Here is a 17,048-nt window from a genome sequence, read left to right as displayed (position 1 = left end):
GTGTAAAATAAATGTTGGAATGGTTTAGTAGAATGTAACATTACTATTCTTATTCATGCGCTATACTTTTACCATTTTGTATTGAACAAGATATTGATAAATATATAAGACTTACATTTTAAGGCACAATCGGCGAAGCGCGAATAAGCATCGAGTCGCAAAGCGTTGATTTCGAAGCTGATATGGAAAATAATTCACTGGGTAATTGTAATGTGACGAAAAGAAATTATATAAAATGAAGGGATATAGGATTTTTTGCGTGTGGAAAGCATAGCGGCGTAAGTAGAAAAATCGCGCAGCTATTATTCGATCAAATAAAGCTTCATGCATCTGAAAGCATAATAGAACAACGATCATTATAATATTCGTAAATACCATATCTTGCGACCATTTTTTGCTTTTTTCTATCTTTTGTTTTTGCTATACCATCATTCTTACAAATAATAGCAGAAGCACTATATTATTATGAATTCTAATTATCAGAATAGTAGATTATATGAATAAATATTCCATGCAGTAAAATTCGTTGTTTCGAACCTTTAATTTCTCGAATATCCTGTGCGTGAGTAGTTTTCCTTTCGTCTCTCTTTTCTGCAAAGAAAAAATATTTACTCTTTTGAAAAATTTAGAATCGATTATATGTATGAAAAAAAAAAAATGCAAAATGTATTGTAGTTTGCTGGGTGTTACCTAGTTTAGAAAATTTTAAGTAAATTTAAATTTTATGCGTATATATAAAAAGCTTTTAAAAAATACAAATTGAACAGTCTACAATCACAACTTACCCATAAAATGAACTTCTGTTTTGCGAACAACATCTATTCTTTCTGTAGCACGTTGCTCAGTCTCGATCTGAGAAAAAGAACGAGTGATTATAATATGTATCTTATTATAAGAAAATCTAAATAAAAAAGAGAAAAATATTTCTAATATTATTATATTATATATATATATATATATATATATATATATATATATATATATAATTAAAATAACATATTTATACTATATCTATATACCTCGGAAATTTCAGTAACTTCCCAAGCACGTGGCCTAAAATCTTCCGGAGCGAAGTGCGTGATGACTTCTTCCACAGTAGCATGCTGAAGCTCGACCATCCTCATAAAAGCACGAAAACCGACTGTTGCTGCAACGAAGCTCTCGTCCGTCGTTGTCTCTTCGGTAAGTACTTGAGTAATTAAGGGACCATGACCTTTTCTTTCTACCAATTGTACTAAAGCATTCTGAGCATCTGGCGTTTTTAAAGCAGGAAAGATTTCAGTTCTATAAAGGCATTCATTGATCTCGTTTACGGAGACACCTTGTCGAACTAAGTAGCCAATTGTCGCGAGTTCCCGAAGGGGAGATTCCCCTGGACCAAATTCTTTCGCGTCAAGTACCTCCATTATTTCGTCAACTTCGCGAGCTATGTTTTCTTTCTGTCGCTCTACAATCTCCTGTACTATAACATCTTCTTTTATCTTTTCCGTTTTCGTTTTCCTCGCTTTTTTCTGTTTTGTCTCTATGCGTTTTGTTTCTTGTACACTAGTTTCTACATGTGTTTCGGAGACCGACACTTTTTGTAAAGTTTCCGAGGTTACTTGAGCGTGATCAAGCTTTGTTTCGACGGTAAAATCAGGGGCGGTATCCTCGCTCGTGATCTCTGATACAACGACACTTTCCCGTTCTTCGACAATTCGTTTGGCATGTTCTTCAATTTTAGGTACATGTTCTTGAAGTTTCCGATCATCAATTTTCTTCAAAGAAGCTGTTGCTTCAGTCACAACTGGTTCTTGAATTGGTACTATTCTTCGTGCTCTAGAAATCTAAAATGTGAATGATTAAATAGCAGTTACATGAAATACTATAAAAAATATAATTGTAAAATTATATAAAAAAATTTGATATTATAATACCTCTTCAGGTTTCTCCTCTATGATTTTTGTAGTTTCCAATAATTGAGTCTCTTCAATATCAACAATTTTTCTGTAAAAATGTAAAAAACAAATATAATTTATAAACAAAATTAACTGAAAAGTCAAGAATGAAATATATTGAAATAACGTGAAATGGAGAATTACTGACTTTTCTTCTATTTGTTCTTTTGGTATAAGCTTCTCTTCATGGATTTCTTCCTTCTCGATTTTGATACGTTCAACCTTTACTTTTTCTTTGATTTCTTTCGCTTTCTTTAGCTCAGGCTTCTTCTTTTTATGTGGTTTTTCTTCTTGTTTCTTCTGCTTTGTGTCTGGCTTTTCTTCTTCTTTGATTACGTCGTCCGGCATTGGTTTTGATTCGCTTACAGTATCCACACGCAATTTGGCTTTTGTTGTTATCATACCAATTTCGCTTGTAGCTTTACAAATATATGTGGCATCATCCTCTTTGGTAGCGCGCTTTATCGTTAGAGTAGTTTTATTTTCTTTTTCGAATAACCGCACTTTTACATTCTCCGTGTTCAGTATAAGTTTATCATTTTTATACCAAACAACATCTAAAAGTTGATGAAACAATTATAAAATTAAGAATTTTATGATTAAATTTTATTACTACTTGCATTATGTATAATCATTACCTGGTTTGGGATTTCCAGAATAAACACATTCAAACAAAGCAGTATCTCCTTCTTTCGTATAAATGTCCGTTATCTCTTGAATAAATCGTGGGACAGCTTGCGTGGCTGAAATATGTTATATTATGTATCATTATTAAAAACTTTCGCAAAAAATGGACTATATGATTGATTTAAATAAATTTCTTACCTAGTTTTATTTTTGATGTCAATGTTACTTGCGTAAACTTCATGTCAGTAGTCTAATTAGACAGAAATACATGAAAATACATGCATGGTTATTTTCAAAACAATACATTTTTATTGTTAGTTTAAAACAAACTTCTACCTGACATCGTGCCTCTTTCGTCTTCGATGTTATATTCGTCATAAAACACTTTGGATGTAGAAATGGTGGCCGCTAATCCAAGATTTCCGCTGCATTGACTTTCAAGCAATAAAAATTCCTGCAATTCTTCTTGGCTATCCACTGTATGTAGTTGCTGGAAAGACTCTAGATCAATTTCTCTTGGCTCCAACGGAAACATTCGAGGATCCATGACATAATTTTCGATTTTTCGCTCTATGGTACGTTTTGAGACTGGTATTCTAGACTTCGGATATGTATGATATTTTTTTTTACAGTCATAAGTCGATTTAACTATGGATTCTTCGGAAATAGTTTTATTTATTTTTGCTTTCAATTTATTTTGGTCACTCACGCTTGGCATTTCGTTACTTTCTTCGATTAATGACAAATAGAATGGCGATTTTTGTTCATCTGAAGCAGTTGGCTTTTTAGTATCTGAGTAAAAATTTTGTTCTCGAATTTTTTTCTCGTATTTTGAAGGTGGAAATTCACTAAAATCGAGAACAATTTTCTTCTTTTCACACTTTTTCGATACATCCATAGAAATTTGTTCATTGAAGAGTGGATGCTTGTCACAGATTTTGCTTGTTTTTTTAAATGTATTTTCTATATTAAAAGATTTAACAACAAGCGGCTCGCCGATGATATTCTTTTGAATAATAGGTTTGATATATTCTGTTCTGAGTGATGGTTCTTTCGACATGCTTAATATTTTTACATTCTGCTTATGTTTTGGATATTTTATTTCCACGTTTTGTGTATTTAAAATTGATGCTGAGAAACCTTTTAATTGTATAATTGACTTTGCAGTGTCTTTTTCTTTAATCCTGGATTCGTAGTTCATCATATTACTAGTCATTGGTTTAACAAGTGCACTTCTTTTATTCTCTAGTGGCATTGTATATGAAACATATTTGGATTTGACATTATCTTGTTCTATTTCGCGTAACCGCATTATTAAATCAGATTCCATTGGAGCTTGTTCCTTGCGAGAAGTATCAATTTGTGAGGAGTATTGTATCGCAGTGATATCTTTTTCAATTTTTATAGAATCTGAATATCTTCTTGATAAAAGACATTCTTTCGAAGCAGTTTTATCTTCGTCAAAAGACAATCTTACATCGTCACTAATGTTCATTAATGTTTTTGTTGACGAAAATTCGCTGATCATAGTCGAGCTATCTTTTTGAGAACTTTCGGAGTCTCTTAATCCATGATCATCTAGACTGTCGCTCGATAAACTACATTCTGCATCACTCGGCATGCAATTGGCCACGTCCAGGCGAACGCAATAATTACCTTTAAGAGCCTCCTGCATTTCTTCCATCTGTGTGACCCATTCTGGTTTTCGGTATGCTTTTGTTCCGAGTATACCTAATTGATAGAACGATAATAGATAGAAACGTATAACAAATGTATAGCGAATCTCTCTGGTCCCGTTAATATTCAAATAGATCGAAGGATTTGAACGAGATCAAAAAGATTCGTAGATTTGCACAAAATATATAGATAAAATAAAAAAACAGTGTAAGTCGAGGATGTTGCAAGTGTTTGGTGTGGATGATATCAGGAATGTCAGGATATATCAATGGATTTTTACCAGGATGCTATAAGGCTTCAATGACGCTTCTCCAATTGAAGAGCGCAGCTGAAAAGAACTTGATTTAATTAAATTAATGAGTTTTTGGAAACTGTAGAAAGAAGAGAATATTACCTTCTACTGATAAATATGCCGTTGTAGTCGATACACCAAGTGCATTATGAGCTTCAAATACGATTTCACCGGTATCGTCGGGGAAAGTTTCGGCAATTGTCAGAACCGATGTGCCATCTTCGAATTCTTCAATTTGGAATTCTTGCGATGAAACAATTTCTACGCCTTGCTTATACCATTTTCCTTCCGGTTTTGGTTTACCTCTCACTTTTACTTCCAATCTACAAGAAAAAATAGCAGTTACACATATGTGCATATATATTGCGCGTTTAACACGATTATATCTTAAACGCACCTAGTTAATTCCCCATCTTTGGTAGGAACTAACTGAGGAAGCGCTTTAATTATCTCTGGTGCAGATTCTTCTACATCAGTGTCGAAAATAGGAGTTTCCTAGAGACAAAACAAATTTTGATGTTTAATGTTGTATCACAAGTATACCACTCTGTATTATTAAATTTTATATTTACTTTTGGAGATAAAAGATCTTCTTCTGATCCTGTGGTAAGGGATGTTGCAACGATCGAAGATGCAATTTCCGAGTCAGGTACATACTCGTAGGCTGAGAGAGAATTTGATTATAATCGCGTAAGACAAACAGCAATGACAAATTTATAATTATTTGTAACAAATAACATACCTTCTACGACGAGCGATGACATGCAGACAGCTTCGCCAACAGGATTTACAGCGCGACAAGTGTATTCTCCTGCATCCTCCGGGAATACTTCGGTAATGGCTAGGCTACATACACCCTCCATGTCTTGGACAATCGTAATTTCTTTGCCTTCTTTAATTGGTTTATCGTTATGGTACCACTCTACTCTGGGCGTCGGTTTTCCTTCAACGACGCAGGTTAAATTAACACTTTCGCCGTCCATTACTCTTACAGGTGAAAGTCTCTTAACGAATGTCGGTGAAATTAGTTCAGTTGCCTCTTCCCATGTTGTTTCTATGATGTTAACGGTGGCTGTACAAGTGACTGAGCCACCGACATTTTCGGCACGACAAGTATAGCTACCGGCAAGTTCTGGTTTAACTTTTTTCACCAACAAGATCGATCGATTCTCTTGAGTTACGATTCTCACCTGTGGTGTCGACTGCAAAAAAAGTTAAATATTTTATTAACATTTTGAGAGATTTTGAGTAATGTATCACTCTATGTAACAATCAACAAAGTAATAAATGTGTATATCCAATTTAAAAAATTTTGTTTAAACATACAAAGAGCAACTTAAAAAACATACTTCAAGAGGTTTGCTTTCATGAAACCATTGGAAGGATGCTGTCGGATATGATTCTACTCGTGTTTCCATGATAACAACTTCTCCTTCTGCAACGAGTTGAGGCTGAATAGGTTCCACAAACATCGGTGCGATTACTTCGTCTGTACTATCTTTGCGTTCTTTAATAGTAACAGAACTTGAGCTTCTTGCTTCACCGACTTCGTTCTGGGCTCTGATTTCGTATTTGCCACTGTCTTTTTTTGTGACGTCAGATATAATTAATTCGGCAGTATTCTCATAGACATTTATCTTACGTTTGTCAGTCGGTGTAATTTCAATGCCATTTCGGAACCATTTGACTTCTGGCTTCGGTACACCTTCGAAATCAGCCAAAAGCTGCAGAGGCTTTCCGCGTTCTGCTACGAGCGCAGGTAAAGGTCGTGTAATTCGCGGTGCTCTAAGAATAATTGGTTTGCTTACTTTAACGATGTTACTGATCACTAAATTAGCTCTGCATTCAGCGCGACCGTATTTATTTATAGCACGAACGCGATAGATTGTTTCGTCTTCGGATGTTGGTTCTAAGATTTTAAGCTTGGCATCTCCAGTTTCCGGATTGAAGATTATTTCGGTCTTTTCGTTTGGTTTCACTTCTTTCTCACCGCGGTACCATTTTACTTCAGGTACTGGTGTACCAGTTACAACGCATTCTAATAAGGCAGGCGTATGTTCTTCAACCATTAGCGGTTTAATCGGCGTTGAAAAATGCGGTGCTATGCCTTCCTCTTCTTTTTCTGAAAAGACGTAAAAGTTTTAATATAAAATAATAGATATAATCTCTTAATATAAAATAATAGTAAAAAATAAAACAAAAAATAATACGTATACATATGTGCATACATAAGCATATATACAAAAAGTGTATGTCCACAAAAAGTAGGGAACATTTTTCAGACGCACAAAACTGAGTAATTTTCAAATCGCTGAAGTTTGGCAAAATATATCATCACAGACAAAAAATTAAAATAGCACTTTGCAGCTTGAAGTTAGAATTTTTACGTGCTTCAGACCGTTTTTTAAAAATTTTTTATCTGTACACTTCTAAACCTAAAGAAAGAACATATTATTTTGTTCTTAAAATTACATATATTCAAAACTGCAGCGCAATAAAAAATTTTTTCTTGTAAAATTTATAACAAATATAAAAAACTACAATATTTTACATATACATCGCGTTTTTTTTAATTTTTCTACAATTTTTTTGGTCGAGTTATAAGACTTTGAAGCTAAACCTGTATTTTTTACGCTAATGTTACTGCCGATGATTATTTTTCATAAAATGTAGCGTTGATTTTGAAGTCGCGTAACTCGGACAAAAAAATCATGGAAGAAATGTAAAAAACGCATTGTGTAGATAAAAGTTATGATTTTTGACACTTGTCATAAATTTCGTGAAAAAAATTTTTTATGAAGCTATAGAGTGTTAAAAGTATGTATTCTTCTTTTAAGTTTAGAAGTATAAAGATAAAACATTTTTAGAAAATAGTCTAAACTATGTAAAAGTATAAGTTTTAAGCTTTGAAATGCTTTTTTAATTTTTTGTCTACGACAATTTTTCGCCGAGTTACGATTTGAAAATTGTTAAATTTTAAGCGTCTGAACGTCTCAACATGGTAGCGCAATGTCGCCGAGAACGGCTGAATGTGCGCCATTAATACGGCATCGTGCGTATTAATGGCGCGCACTCAGTTAGTCGGTCGCACTGCTCTGCTGTGTCAAAACGTTCAAGCGCTTAAAATTGACCAATATTGAAACCGCTGTAACTCAGCGAAAAATTATCGTAAACAAAAAATTAAAAAAGCATTTTAAAGCTTGAAACTTGTACTTTCACGTACTTTTAGGCAATTTAAAAAATTTTTTAAACATTTTTAGACATTTGTTATAAATTTTGCGAGAAAAAATTTTTTATTAAGCTACAGAGTGTTGAATGTTTGTAATTTTAAGAACAAAATAATGTTTTTTTTTGGATTTAGAAGTGTAAAGATAAAAAAATTTTCAAAAACTCGTCTAAAGCTTAAAAATACAAACTTGAAGCTTTATGATGCTTTTTTAATTTTTTGTCTGTAAACTTATTTTTTGCTGAATTTTAGCGATTTGAAAATTGCTCAATTTTATGCATTTGAAAAATTCCCATTTTTTGTGGAGTAGTATATATAATCACGCATGTCGTGCGTTGAGCATATATTTATGTCGCGTTTGCCACGTTTCGCAAATTATTGTTAATTTATTTGTATTTACGAAAAAATAAAATATATTTTTTTAAGATATTTAATATACAAATAATACAAAGATGTTTAGTTATTTTTTATTAAGCATGCGTCTATTTGCAACAATTGCTAACTTTACAAAAAGATTATAAGTCTAATTCCACAATGTCCATATTAGTAGGAATTAGTAGGGAGAATTGAAAATCTCGATAAAAAAAAATTAAATCAACTATGTCTTATTTAAATCCAAATCCAAATCAAAGTTATTTGAATTTCACACACGATAATATTACTACCGAATATCACAAGATTGACAGTCGATGTTGCCACTCCAGCCGGATTGGACGCTCTGCAAGAGTACATTCCAGCATCTTCTTCTTTAACTTTTGTGATTTCTAAAGTTGCCGTTGTCTCAAATATTGTCATTGTATATTTTTCACTTGCATGGAGTTCTTGTTCGTTTTTATACCAAGAAATTTCGGGGACAGGGTTTCCTATGACAGTGCACGTAAACTTGGCAGGTTTTTCCAATTCCGCAATAACAGGTTGTAATTTTTGGATGAACCGTGGAGCAATAGTTTTATCTTTATCCATAATAGATATATCGACTTGAGTACGTTGTCTACGTTTTCGTTTACGGTCTTCTACTTGCGTTATATCTTTCTTAACTTGCAATACAACGTCTTCAACAGTCTCTTTAATTTCCTCAGTTTTTGTACTAACTTTTTCAGGTACTATTTCCATTTTGCTAGATACAATAGTTTCATCTTTCTGTTCCGACACTTTTGCAATTTGTTCTTCGAACTTTATAGATTTTAATTTTACAATTTCCTCTTCATTGGACTTTTCTTCTAATACTACTTCTTTCTTTCCTTTCTTTTTAGAGACTGGTTTTAATTGAATTATATCTCTTTCAACTATTTCAGGTAACTTATCATCTTTAACTAAAGTTGGTACCTGTTCTTCGGGCTGTTCAACTTTTGGTTTTATTTCCTTTATTTTTTCGACAGGCTTTAATATAATAGTTTCTTTCTTTTCTTCTACCTTTTTTCGATCTTGTTTCTTTTTCCTCCATGACACTTCGCTTGTTGCAGTCACTTCCTCCGTTATTTTTTCTTCGTCGTACAGTGCCACAGGTTCTACTTGTATTTGTTTTTCATCATCCTCAGTAATAATTACCGTTGATTCTTTTTCCTCGAAAATCTCTGCAACCGATTCTTCTTGATCGATAGGAACTATTGTAACTTCCTCTTTAAAATCAACGACTTTTTTCGTTCGCTTATTACGCCGCCAAGAAACTGCAGCTGTTTCAGTTGGTTTATCTTCAACTGGTTTATCATCGATCTTCTCGGAAATCATTTCAGGTACTGGTTTTATTGTTGGTTCTTCTTTCTTTTCTACTGGTTTCAAAACAATCTGTTCCTTTGTTTCTTCCTCTTTAGGAAGCCTTTTAACAGGTTTTAAAACGACTTCCTCGGGTTTCGGTTCTTCGGGTTTCTCTTTCCTTTTCACAGGTTTTAATCGAACTTCTTCGGGTTTCTCTTCAGGTTTTTCCTTCTTCACTGGTTTTAGAACAATCTGTTCCTTTGTTTCTTCTTCTTTAGGAAGCCTTTTAACAGGTTTTAATACGACTTCCTCAGGTTTCGGTTCTTCGGGTTTCTCTTTCCTTTTCACAGGTTTCAATCGAATTTCCTCGGGTTTCTCTTCAGGTTTTTCCTTCTCCACTGGTTTTAGAACAATTTGTTCCTTTGTTTCTTCCTCTTTAGGAAGCCTTTTAACAGGTTTTAATACGACTTCCTCAGGTTTCGGTTCTTCGGGTTTGTCTTTCCTTTTCACAGGTTTCAATTGAACTTCTTCGGGTTTCTCTTCAGGTTTTTCTTTCTTTACTGGTTTCAGAACAATCTGTTCCTTTGTTTCTTTCTCTTTAGGAAGCCTTTTAACAGGTTTTAATACGACTTCCTCAGGTTTTGGTTCTTCGGGTTTCTCTTTCCTTTTCGCAGGTTTTAATCGAATTTCCTCGGGTTTCTCTTCGGGTTTTTCCTTCTCTACTGGTTTCAGAACAATTTGTTCTTTTGTTTCTTCTTCTTTAGGAAGCCTTTTAACAGGTTTTAATACGACTTCTTCAGGTTTCGGTTCTTCGGGTTTCTCTTTCCTTTTCACAGGTTTCAATCGAATTTCCTCAGGTTTCTCTTCAGGTTTTTCCTTCTCCACTGGTTTCAGAACAATCTGTTCCTTTGTTTCTTCCTCTTTAGGAAGCCTTTTAACAGGTTTTAATACGACTTCCTCAGGTTTCGGTTCTTCGGGTTTCTCTTTCCTTTTCACAGGTTTCAATCGAATTTCCTCGGGTTTCTCTTCAGGTTTTTCCTTCTCCACTGGTTTCAGAACAATCTGTTCCTTTGTTTCTTCCTCTTTAGGAAGCCTTTTAACAGGTTTTAATATGACTTCCTCAGGTTTCGGTTCTTCGGGTTTCTCTTTTCTTTTCACAGGTTTCAATCGAATTTCCTCGGGTTTCTCTTCAGGTTTTTCCTTTTCCACTGGTTTCAGAACAATTTGTTCCTTTGTTTCTTCCTCTTTAGGAAGCTTTTTAACAGGTTTTAATACGACTTCCTCAGATTTCGGTTCTTCGGGTTTCTCTTTCTTTTTCGCAGGTTTCAATCGAATTTCCTCGGGTTTTTCTTCAGGTTTTTCCTTTTCTACTGGTTTCAGAACAATTTGTTCTTTTGTTTCTTCCTCTTTAGGAAGCCTTTTAACAGGTTTTAATACGACTTTCTCAGGTTTCGGTTCTTCGGGTTTCTCTTTTCTTTTTACAGGTTTCAATCGAATTTCCTCGGGTTTCTCTTCAGGTTTTTCTTTCTCAACTGGTTTGAGAACAATCTGTTCCTTTGTTTCTTCCTCTTTAGGAAGCCTTTTAACAGGTTTTAATACGACTTCCTCAGGTTTTGGTTCTTCGGGTTTCTCTTTCCTTTTCACAGGTTTCAATCGAATTTCCTCAGGTTTCTCTTCAGGTTTTTCCTTCTCCACTGGTTTCAGAACAATCTGTTCCTTTGTTTCTTCCTCTTTAGGAAGCCTTTTAACAGGTTTTAATACGACTTCCTCAGGTTTTGGTTCTTCGGGTTTCTCTTTCCTTTTCACAGGTTTCAATCGAATTTCCTCGGGTTTCTCTTCAGGTTTTTCCTTCTCCACTGGTTTCAGAACAATTTGTTCCTTTGTTTCTTCCTCTTTAGGAAGCCTTTTAACAGGTTTTAATACGACTTCCTCAGGTTTCGGTTCTTTGGGTTTCTCTTTCCTTTTCACAGGTTTCAATCGAATTTCCTCGGGTTTCTCTTCAGGTTTTTCCTTTTCCACTGGTTTCAGAACAATTTGTTCCTTTGTTTCTTTCTCTTTAGGAAGCTTTTTAACAGGTTTTAATACGACTTCCTCAGATTTCGGTTCTTCGGGTTTCTCTTTCTTTTTCGCAGGTTTCAATCGAATTTCCTCGGGTTTTTCTTCAGGTTTTTCCTTTTCTACTGGTTTCAGAACAATTTGTTCCTTTGTTTCTTCCTCTTTAGGAAGCCTTTTAACAGGTTTTAATACGACTTCTTCAGGTTTTGGTTCTTGAGGTTTTTCTATTTTTTTCACTGGTTTTAATTTGACCTCTTCGGGTTTCTCCTCATTTGGAATTGGTTTCTTTCTTCGTCTCCACGGTAAATCTGCTTTCTGAGTAGATACATCTCCATTAGTAATTTCAGGCTGAGTTTCGATTTTTTCATGCTGAGTTTCTATTTCTGGTTTTTGTTTTGTAATTGGTTTAAGACTAACTTTTGCTGATACTTCGTCTTCTTTTTTAGGTACTTGTTTTACTGGTTTAAGTACAATTTCTTCTGTTGACTCCTGTTCTTCAGGTTTTTCTAATCGTTTTGCCGGTTTTAATATAATGGATGTAAAATCTTCTATCTGAGGCGTCGGTTCTTCTTTAACAGCAATTTTTGTTTTACGTTTTTCGGGTTTCCTCCATGTTATTTCAGATATTTCTTTAATGTCATCTTTTATTGGCTCTTCCGATTTTTCTGGTTCTGTTAGTTTAATAATTGTTGACTTTTTTCCACGTTTCCATGGTAATTCTGCCTTTTCTTCAAACTTCTCTTTTTCAGGTGCGGTTTCTTCTGGTTTAATTTCCATTTGAATTGTTGAAGGTTTTGGTTTACGACGCCACGGAGTTTCTGAAATTTCCATAGGCATTTCGTCTTTCAGTTCAGTTTCGGGTTTAGTTACTTGAATTGGTTTTATTTCTGTAACTTCTTTTTTCTCTTTTGCTTTTTTACCTCTAACCCATGGCACTGGTATCTCTTTTTTTGCTGATTTCTCAATTGTTTCATCCGTTTTATCGATGGCAAGAATTGCAATATCTTCTTTTTCTTTATATGATGTGCTTTCAATGATTTTTTTTCCACTTTTAGTTGTTTCAGTAGATTCGACATCTTTACTTGTTTCAATAATAATTTTATCCTCTTCTTCGTGATATGGTGCTTTTTCTTGTGGCTTTTTAATATCAATTAAATTTGTAGTTTTTGTTTTTACACGTTTTAAATCAATTTTTTCTATAATTTCTTCTTTCGATTCTTTATCTACTCGAGATACTGGTTTTAATGATACTTCTCCAAGAGTTTCTTTGAGTATTTCTTTTTGTTCTGGTTTAGTTTTCTTTAAAATTACTTTTTCTTCCGTCCATGGCTTTGACTGTGGTTTTTCTTGTGGAATTTCTGTTTGCTTTTTTACTTTTTTATCAATATTAATAGTAGTTTCATGCTCTGATGTAACTTTAAGCAAGGTAGTGTCTTCTTCCTCAGCATATGTTTTTACATCTTTGACGTCATCTTTTTCTTTTTGCGTTAATTTTTCACTTGTGCGTAGTTTTGACGGTTTTAATTTAGCAATGTCATGTGTCTCAGTTGAAACTTGAAGTAATGTAGTATCTTCCTGCTCAATATAATCACTTACATCTGTCTTTTCTTTTATGACAGGTTTCAAATCTACTTTTTCCAAGCTCGGCTTTCGAAATACCTGCTTAATAGGTTTAGATTGTTTTAATTCTACCGTTTCTATTACCTCTTTTTTAATTTCTTTTTGGACAGGTTTAGATTTTTTCAAAGTAATTTTCTCTTCTGTCCATGGTTTTGTTTTATCCTCTTTATCTATAGTTATCTTATCTATGTCTTTGCTCGTCCTTCTCGCTTCTTGAATTGTAGAAATCTGCGTAACTTCTTCTACTGAAATTACTTCGGATTCTTCCTTGGAAATTGGTTTAAGATCCACTTTTTCTAAAGTTGTTTTTACGATGTCTTGTTTTATTTTTTGCGAAGGTTTTAGTGCAACGGTTTCAAGTGTTTCTTTAGGTATCTCCTTTCTTTCTGGTTTTGCTTTCTTTAGAGCAATTTTTTCTTCTGTCCAAGGTTTGGCCTGTTCTGGTCCTTTCTCTATAATAGACTTTTCTTTCTTTATTTTTTGCGTTTCTTCGTCCTTTGAAATTGTAAGCAAAGACTTGTCCTCTTGTTCGGTGTAATCCATCTTTTCTATAGTATCTTCCAAAATTTGTTTTGTCTTTGGTTTTGTTTTCTTTAATATAATTTGTTCTTCTGTCCATGGTTTTAGCTCTTCGCTTTTTTCTTTTCTTGACACAGTCTCGTCTAAACGTTGTGATGTTTTTAATAAAGTTGTATCTATTTCCTCTTTGTAAAATTCAGTTGCAGTGTCGTCATGACGTGTAATTCCTTCTTCGGTTGTTATAATGTGTGTCGTATCTTTAGGTACGGGTTTCAATTTGACAGTTTCTAGACTTGGTCCGTGGATTTCTTTCTTTTCAATTTTTGTCGGTTTTAATTCAACTTCTTCTAATTTTTCTTTTGTTACATCTTTGGTAACCTTAGAAGTTTTTTTTAAAACTACTTCTTCCTCAGTCCATGGTTTTATTTGGCTTTCAAAAGCTTGAAGTTTATCCAAAGAAGAATCTCTCGATTTTGTTTTTACTTTTCGCCATGGAAGCGTGTCACTGGTTCGAGGTCGATGCTGGACGCGTTCTTTCCGCCAAGGCAACGATTCATTGCCTGGTTGAAGCTGTGCTTCAAGTGATAAATTTTCGGCCAATGTTAAGGATTTCAAAATGATATCTTCCCTCAAATCCTGATCATTTACTTCTATATTAGCACCCGTTTCCGCGGGAACCGTGTAATAAGCTTCTTTTCTCTCTGTAAGTTATAGAAAGTTATTTTAAATAATTTTAAATTTTCAACTATTTGTTTCACATCATATCACTTATATTGATATGTTAAGCGAAAGCTTCGTTGACATTATGTCAAATATAATACGCAATACATGCTATTACATTAAGAATTTTTTAAATTTATAAATTATTAATTTTTAGCAAATTAGAATTAATTACATAAATATGAGTTTAATAATAGGTATTATGTAAATGCATTAAAATATTTTTTTTATAATTGTAATTGCTATTACGATTGCAGTGAAATAACGGAGAATGGATTCTGACCAATTTAACTTCTCGGGCAGAAATCGAGGCAATTTGCCAAACTATTGACCTTGGAAAAGTGAATTATTTGTGAGTTATTAATAATAATTTGTGAAAGATTATTTTTAACTTGCTCTAACACACTTGATATTACATCACTAAAAGCATACATAATTTTGTACCAGTTATTTTAATTAATAAAGCAACTAATCGTGCATGAATAATATTTGCTATTAACATTGTTAACAATTGAGCAACTAAAAGATTAAAATATTTATATATATATATATATATATATATATATATATATATATATATATATATATATATATATATATATATATATATATATATATATATATATGGATGTTGCTTGATACCAATATTATCAATTAAAGTTTAATAGTTGTTTAGTCAAACACGGTAGTTACAGTTATAATTATACACAAAACGCAAAAATGAAAGAGTGTCTACAGTAAAAATGCAAAATGGGTGGATTTATATATTTTTGAAATTATTTTTAAATAATTTGAAAAGAAATTGTCATCTGTAATTGTGTGGGGGTTTCGAAATACAATAAAATATCGTATTGTTACAACGGCAATACAATGACGCCCGTAACATTATTAGCTTTAATAGATACAAAAAGACGATGTCATGAAAATAAATTATATATATTAAGTGTGGTCGCGTGAGTCAAGCTATTCACTCGTGTGTCGTGTTCGTGGAATTCGCGATGTTTGCGAGCTTCCCTTTAGTTAGTCTCCCGCAGAGTAACTCGGTGGGGATCCTTGACGTACAAGAGGCATACCCCTACTACGTGCTACATCTAGCCGCATAGTAATCACTTGGAAGTTGAAGATGAAGGAACGAAGGAAAATCGAGAAAATCGTGTGTTTATATAGTGATAATATCGTGGTGATTACATTGCAGTTAAATGAATCAAACGTGAAAGAAATGTGACATTTGACAGTTTGTTGTATTTGATCGAAAAGCACATTTCTTATTGTTCTAACGAGGTGTTTTATGTGTTCAATCAAAGTGCAATCGTATTTGAACTGGACACATTTGAATCCGCTTTGCTATGGTGCCGTAAAGGTGGTGCATTTGAAATATTCGTGTTAAAGGTATAATCGCATTTTGAGCAGTGAATTGTTCAATAGCTGTCTAAACGATAAATGTTTTATGCTTAAAAATATTATTTGTTCTTATTTTAAATAGTTTTTGTTCTTTGAACTGTTTTTATATTAGATATAATTTTATTTCTTCTAGATGTATAGTATGTTTCCTTATTATTATTTTTGTCAACCATTTTTTCGTCAATATCATGTGTAAAGTGCAGTTACTGTTTAATTATTAACGTAATAAGAGATTATTGAAGTAATAAAAAAGCTAAGACATTTAACCACTCGAAGACTTATTGATCTACAGTTGAATATTTAACGGGAGAGAATTAAAAAAAATTACGATTATGTATAGATGCGTGAATACAGGGACAGTGATCTACTACTTTCTACACGATGACATACAGTTTATTCGGTGAATTACGAAAGATTTTTGTGACGACTATGGTTATATACAGAATTAAAAATAAAAGCAGCATTAAATGCATAGACATGTGTTTGTTTTTCATCTTCTTTTTCTTATAAATTTTATAACTGTTTGATATGTCTTACGATGTACTGATTATTATGTGTATAGACATGTGTATGCATATATATACATATACAGTACATATACATTGTATATACGTCGGTCTTTTCTATCATCGAATAAACTTATATAAACGATTAATTTATAAATTAACATAAGTAATATGATAACATAAGTAATATGATGTTATCGATTTGCGATGTTATATTTTCAAATGTAAATAAAAGTTTTATTTTTTATTCTAATCACACAGAAGGATTGAGGAAGAGTGTGAAGCAGTAGAGAGAAGCCAATTCTTCAAGTACTTAAATAGCGAATCTTCGCTAGACAATTCTTCAGACCTATATTTTGGTTCGACAATTATTAAGTAATATGAATGAAATTAAAAAAGCACTGGAAGAATATTTAGCTTATTGATTCACATTCTTTTCATTCATTTTTTAATTGTTATGTCAAGTACGATCGCATCGGGATATTATCAACTTTCCGCTGTATTGGTCGATTGCAAAGTAGCCTCCTATGCTGCACATCTTGAACTCCAACTTGCTGGTTTACTAAAAATAATTTTCTCTCGTTTTGCAAAGTGCGCTGACACGCGCTTCCCCGTATTATTTCTGGCATGGTTGAATCACTGGCAGCTGGCTCGGGACGGAGCCAAAATAGTCAACTACCTCTGCCAGCTTCTCCTGAAATCATCATGCTGGCGATGAAGCATCGAGCGAAGGTGGTAGTCTGGGATCGAAGATAGAGACGTCCCACGGAAAA

At 33.3% G+C, this 17,048-nt stretch overlaps 1 protein-coding gene and 1 long non-coding RNA gene across 9 annotated transcripts in view; one reads left to right on the top strand and one right to left on the bottom strand.

Moving 5' to 3' along the window:
• sls (sallimus) overlaps window positions 1–17,048 on the bottom strand; it is an 85,252-nt gene that overhangs the window by 40,099 nt on the left and 28,105 nt on the right. For 6 of the 8 annotated variants that reach the window (XM_067354351.1, XM_067354318.1, XM_067354321.1 and 3 more), the window contains 13 exons: window positions 8,425–14,349; window positions 5,883–6,655; window positions 5,276–5,735; window positions 5,106–5,197; window positions 4,931–5,028; window positions 4,636–4,856; window positions 4,221–4,295; window positions 2,576–2,680; window positions 2,086–2,494; window positions 1,917–1,986; window positions 1,020–1,826; window positions 786–852; window positions 538–591 (listed from right to left, as the gene is read on the bottom strand). In XM_067354351.1, the coding sequence (XP_067210452.1) occupies window positions 538–591; window positions 786–852; window positions 1,020–1,826; window positions 1,917–1,986; window positions 2,086–2,494; window positions 2,576–2,680; window positions 4,221–4,295; window positions 4,636–4,856; window positions 4,931–5,028; window positions 5,106–5,197; window positions 5,276–5,735; window positions 5,883–6,655; window positions 8,425–14,349 (9,156 nt within the window). Of the gene's footprint in view, window positions 1–115; window positions 331–537; window positions 592–785; window positions 853–1,019; window positions 1,827–1,916; window positions 1,987–2,085; window positions 2,495–2,575; window positions 2,681–4,220; window positions 4,296–4,635; window positions 4,857–4,930; window positions 5,029–5,105; window positions 5,198–5,275; window positions 5,736–5,882; window positions 6,656–8,424; window positions 14,350–17,048 lie in introns of those variants that run through there. The other 2 variants (XM_067354344.1, XM_067354329.1) reach the window with 2 other exon arrangements.
• LOC136999784 (uncharacterized) lies at window positions 15,327–16,687 on the top strand. Its single transcript, XR_010890106.1, has 2 exons — window positions 15,327–15,757; window positions 16,537–16,687. It is a non-coding gene; the product is annotated as an uncharacterized lncRNA (long non-coding RNA).

Source organism: Linepithema humile, chromosome 1 (assembly GCF_040581485.1).
Source record: "Linepithema humile isolate Giens D197 chromosome 1, Lhum_UNIL_v1.0, whole genome shotgun sequence".
NCBI lineage: Eukaryota > Metazoa > Arthropoda > Insecta > Hymenoptera > Formicidae > Linepithema > Linepithema humile.
This window is presented reverse-complemented; position numbering and strand designations above follow the sequence as displayed.